Source organism: Telmatherina bonti (assembly GCF_933228915.1).
Source record: "Telmatherina bonti genome assembly, chromosome: 1".
NCBI classification, from domain to species: domain Eukaryota; kingdom Metazoa; phylum Chordata; class Actinopteri; order Atheriniformes; family Telmatherinidae; genus Telmatherina; species Telmatherina bonti.
Window position 1 is genome coordinate 3,697,961 of NC_136619.1, and position 4,277 is coordinate 3,702,237.

Genomic DNA, 4,277 nt, shown 5'->3' on the forward strand with positions numbered 1-4,277 from the left:
GCTGTACAGGACGCGTTAAAAGCTGTACAGGACGCGTTAAAAGCTGTACAGGACGCGTTAAAAGCTGTACGGGACGCGTTAAAAGCTGTACGGGACGCGTTAAAAGCTGTACAGGACAAGTCATAAGCTTTACAGGACACGTTAAAAGCTTTACAGGACGCGTTAAAAGCTGTATGGGACGCGTTAAAAGCTGTACAGGACAAGTCATAAGCTTTACAGGACACGTTAAAAGCTTTACAGGACGCGTTAAAAGCTTTACAGGACGCGTCAAAAGCTTTACAGGACGCGTTACCGGTCCATCACAGTTGACCATCGCAGTCCATATCCATGTGGTAAAGACTTTCATCTCCAGTTTGTTCCACTTGTTTCTCGATGACAGATGGATTCTGGTCCTTACTCATACCTAGTACTACTATACTCATTCCTAGTACCCATTGACTCATACCTAGTACCACTACACTCATACCTAGTACCACTATACTCATTCCTAGTACCCACTGACTCATACCTAGTACCACTACACTCATACCTAGTACTACTATACTCATTCCTAGTACCCATTGACTCATACCTAGTACCACTACACTCATACCTAGTACTACTATACTCATTCCTAGTACCCATTGACTCATACCTAGTACCACTACACTCATACCTAGTACCACTATACTCATTCCTAGTACCCACTGACTCATACCTAGTACCACTACACTCATACCTAGTACTACTATACTCATTCCTAGTACCCATTGACTCATACCTAGTACCACTACACTCATACCTAGTACCACATACTCATTCCTAGTACCCACTGACTCATACCTAGTACCACTACACTCATACCCAGTACCAATATACTCATACCTAGTACCACAATACTGATTCCTAGTACCACTATACTCATTCCTACTACCACTATACTCATACCTAGTACCAATATACTCATACCTAGTATCACTATACTCATTGCTAGTACCACTCTACTCATTCATAGAACCACTTTACTCATTCCTAGTACCCAGTTGACTCATATATAGTACCACTATACTCATTCCTAGAACCACTTTACTCATATCTAGTACTACTATACTCATTCCTAGAACCTAGAACCACTTTACTAATTCCTAGTACCCATTGACTCATACCTAGTACCACTATACTCATACCTAGTACCAATATACTCATACCTAGTACCACAATACTGATTCCTAGTACCACTCTACTCATTCCTAGCACCACTCTACTCATTCATTGAACCACTTTACTCATTCCTAGTACCCAATTGACTCATATATAGTACCACTATACTCATACCTACAACCACTTTACTCACTCCTAGTACCCATTGACTCATATATAGTACCACTATACTCATACCTAGTACCACTATACTCATACCTAGTACCACTATACTCATTCCTAGTACCACTATACTCATTCCTAGTACCCATTGACTCATACCTAGTACCACTATACTCATACCTAGTACCACTATACTCATTCCTAGTACCACTATACTCATACCTAGTACCACTCTACTCATTCCTAGTACCACTCTACTCATTCCTAGTACCACTCTACTCATACCTAGTACCACTATACTCATACCTAGTACCACTATACTCATTCCTTGTACCACTATACTCCTTCCTAGTACCACTATACTCATACCTAGTACCACTATACTCATACCTAGAACTATTTTTGTGTAGACAGGAAACAACTGAACAGCTTGTTTTAATGGCTAAGCCTGGTTAAGCTAACTGGAAAGGATCCCTCGGGGGGCTTCAATAAAACTGGTCAAATGTTAAACAGAGGCGTTGTTTTGTTTGTGGAATGAATTTGACGCTTCTTTTAGCACGTGTTGCTCACCTCAGCTCGTAGCTCTGCCAGTTTCTTGTCCATACTGGTTCGAGCTCCCAGTTCATCCTCCAGGTCTTCAGAAATGCGTCCGAGTTCATCCTGATGCATCTCCTTCAACAGGCTGAGCTGAACGATGTCAAGAGAGATGAAGACAGACAGAAAGCCAGATCTTTAGCATCCTCTACGTATCTGACTGGACAATAAAACATACGGTACAACAACATTGTCAATAGCTAATCATTAATTCATTATCAGTAAACTGTCCTTCATAGAACATGACTGGAAGTTTAACATCCAGGGTTGTGGCTTTCTGGGACATCTTCTCCACCAGTTCTTCTTCATCTGCCACCTTTCTACAGATGGTCCCAATGAGACACACGAGACACGAATCAACACGAAGCTCCGGTTGCAGACAGTAAAAACACAGAACGACTCTAAACCCCCCGATGGGAGGAAGGCGGTTGGATCCTACTCCAGCTGAGCCACTTAGAGAACAAACTTTTTCCAAGCTCAGAGCTGAGGGATACTCATCACATCCTGGGATCTTCGGTTGTGATTGCGCTGAGTAGCAGGATGGCAGCGGAGCCTAAGTCCTGGTCCTGGAGGGCCAGGTCCGGCAGATTTCAGACAATTCCCCGTTTCAACGAGACCTGCGACTGAGTCGGTATTCTTAGGCGACTGAGAACGTCCAGAGAACACACCGAGAATCCCTGAGGAAGGATTTCTTTCGGAAGACAAAGGCCAAGCAGATGTTTGTAGAACTGAGACACAGATCAGCGGTGATGCATCATTCCCTCACGTCTGGACCAACCACACAGCAGAGTGCCGCAGAGTACTGGACACCCCGTCAGAAACATGAGCTCCACAGCTGGAAACGTGCCGATATGGAGGTTAAAGCCTTCCAGGCGCCAGCGTCTTCCAAGCTGCCGGCGGAGATCAGCGGAAATGCAGAAAGATCCTGTGGGTGGAAATGCCGCCTGCTCACGCCGGTCCGGGGTCCCTGAGGGAAATGCTGCCCCGCCGTGCAGCTTTGCTGAAGCACGCGGTGGTTTTCCCCGGACCCCGGCTCCATCGGACCAGCCATGACGTGACTTCCTTTGATCCTGCCGTTTTCCTGGGAAGCTGCTCTCTGTCCAGCGCCAACCCCAGGACTTCCCTCCTTTTCAGCCTCTTTCTCTTTAGCTCCGCCAGTGTTTAGTTCCAACCGCTGATTCTCTACGTTAGTATGAACAAGCATTCACCATGGCGGCGAGGTTCAGTTTGTCTCCATCCACCAGGAAGCTAAAGTGCCAGGACGAGTCAGAAAAAGTTCTCACCTGCTTCAAGGCCTCCTGCCGGCTCTTACCGAGCTCCTCGTACTTCAGCTTCCACTGACTGAGCTCGGCCTCCAGCCGCTCGATGCTTTTACTCAGCGCCAGCTTGTCTCTGCAGAGGACGCAAACACGAGACGTTTCAGCGCAGACAGGGAGACAGACGTGTCAGGCAGGAACAACCACGCCTGGATGAACAGCTTTCCTGCTGACGGCAGCAGAGCAGCTGTGAAAGATGACACAACTTACTCTCTCTCCTTCAGCAGGACTTTCTGGGACTCGTCCAGGCGAAGCTGCAGGGCGTTGAGCTTGCTGGAGTCTTCCTCCACGGTGCTCATGTCTTCCCACAGCTGCCTGCTGCGCTCCTGCCGGCTGAGGCTGGAGGATGGGTTCACGCCGCAACCGTCCCAGGTCTCCGGAGCGCCCGAACGCAGCACGGACTCCAGCAGCTCCAGGTCCTGACGGGGCAGGAGATCACATGACAGCAGATCTTCACATGTCAGAAGGATTAATCTGCGTGGTGCCATTTGTCCCATCATGACCAGCGTTTACAGGCAGGTCATGCTGGGATGGAACCAATCGTTCTGACGTCCTGCAGACATCAGTAGAAGAAGAAAGAGTGATTTCCTGTGTTTATCTCTGTCGCACTAGTTTCACTTCCGTAAGAATCTCACGTTTGTTTTAGATCAGTTTATTCCTATTAAACCCTGATTAACACGGTTTTGTTATAAGATAATAAATAGGAGCTGAATTTTAAGGAAGGCTGCCAGGCTGAGCTCCAACCAGACAGTTTTATTTATTACAAAGATAGTAGATATGAATAAAAGCTGATTTTTAAGGAAGGCTGCCAGGCTGAGCTCCAAGCAGCCAGAAACCCGGAGCAGAATGTGAACATGTGCTGCTGTTCCCGGTGATCGCCTGCAGAGGGCGCTGGTGAGGAACAACATGTGGAAACACTCTGCATGCATGTGAGCAGCAGAACAATGGAGGGGATATGAAACTGAACTCCGGCTGCGTGAGACCACCCCTGCTGCAAACCACAGACAGAGACACAATCACCGTTTACTTGGATCTGTCTGGATCTGTGCGTGTGGAACTGCAACA

The 4,277-nt window shown here is 47.1% G+C and overlaps 1 protein-coding gene across 1 annotated transcript in view; it reads right to left on the reverse strand.

The window, feature by feature from the left end:
- The window catches only part of ccdc102a (coiled-coil domain containing 102A), a 63,530-nt gene that overhangs the window by 34,857 nt on the left and 24,396 nt on the right, over nucleotides 1–4,277 (reverse strand). Inside the window, exons 4-6 of the mRNA XM_079240325.1 lie at nucleotides 3,423–3,631; nucleotides 3,180–3,288; nucleotides 1,873–1,989 (exon numbers count right to left, since the gene is read on the reverse strand). Coding sequence (XP_079096451.1) covers nucleotides 1,873–1,989; nucleotides 3,180–3,288; nucleotides 3,423–3,631 — 435 coding nt within the window. The remainder of the gene's footprint in view (nucleotides 1–1,872; nucleotides 1,990–3,179; nucleotides 3,289–3,422; nucleotides 3,632–4,277) is intronic.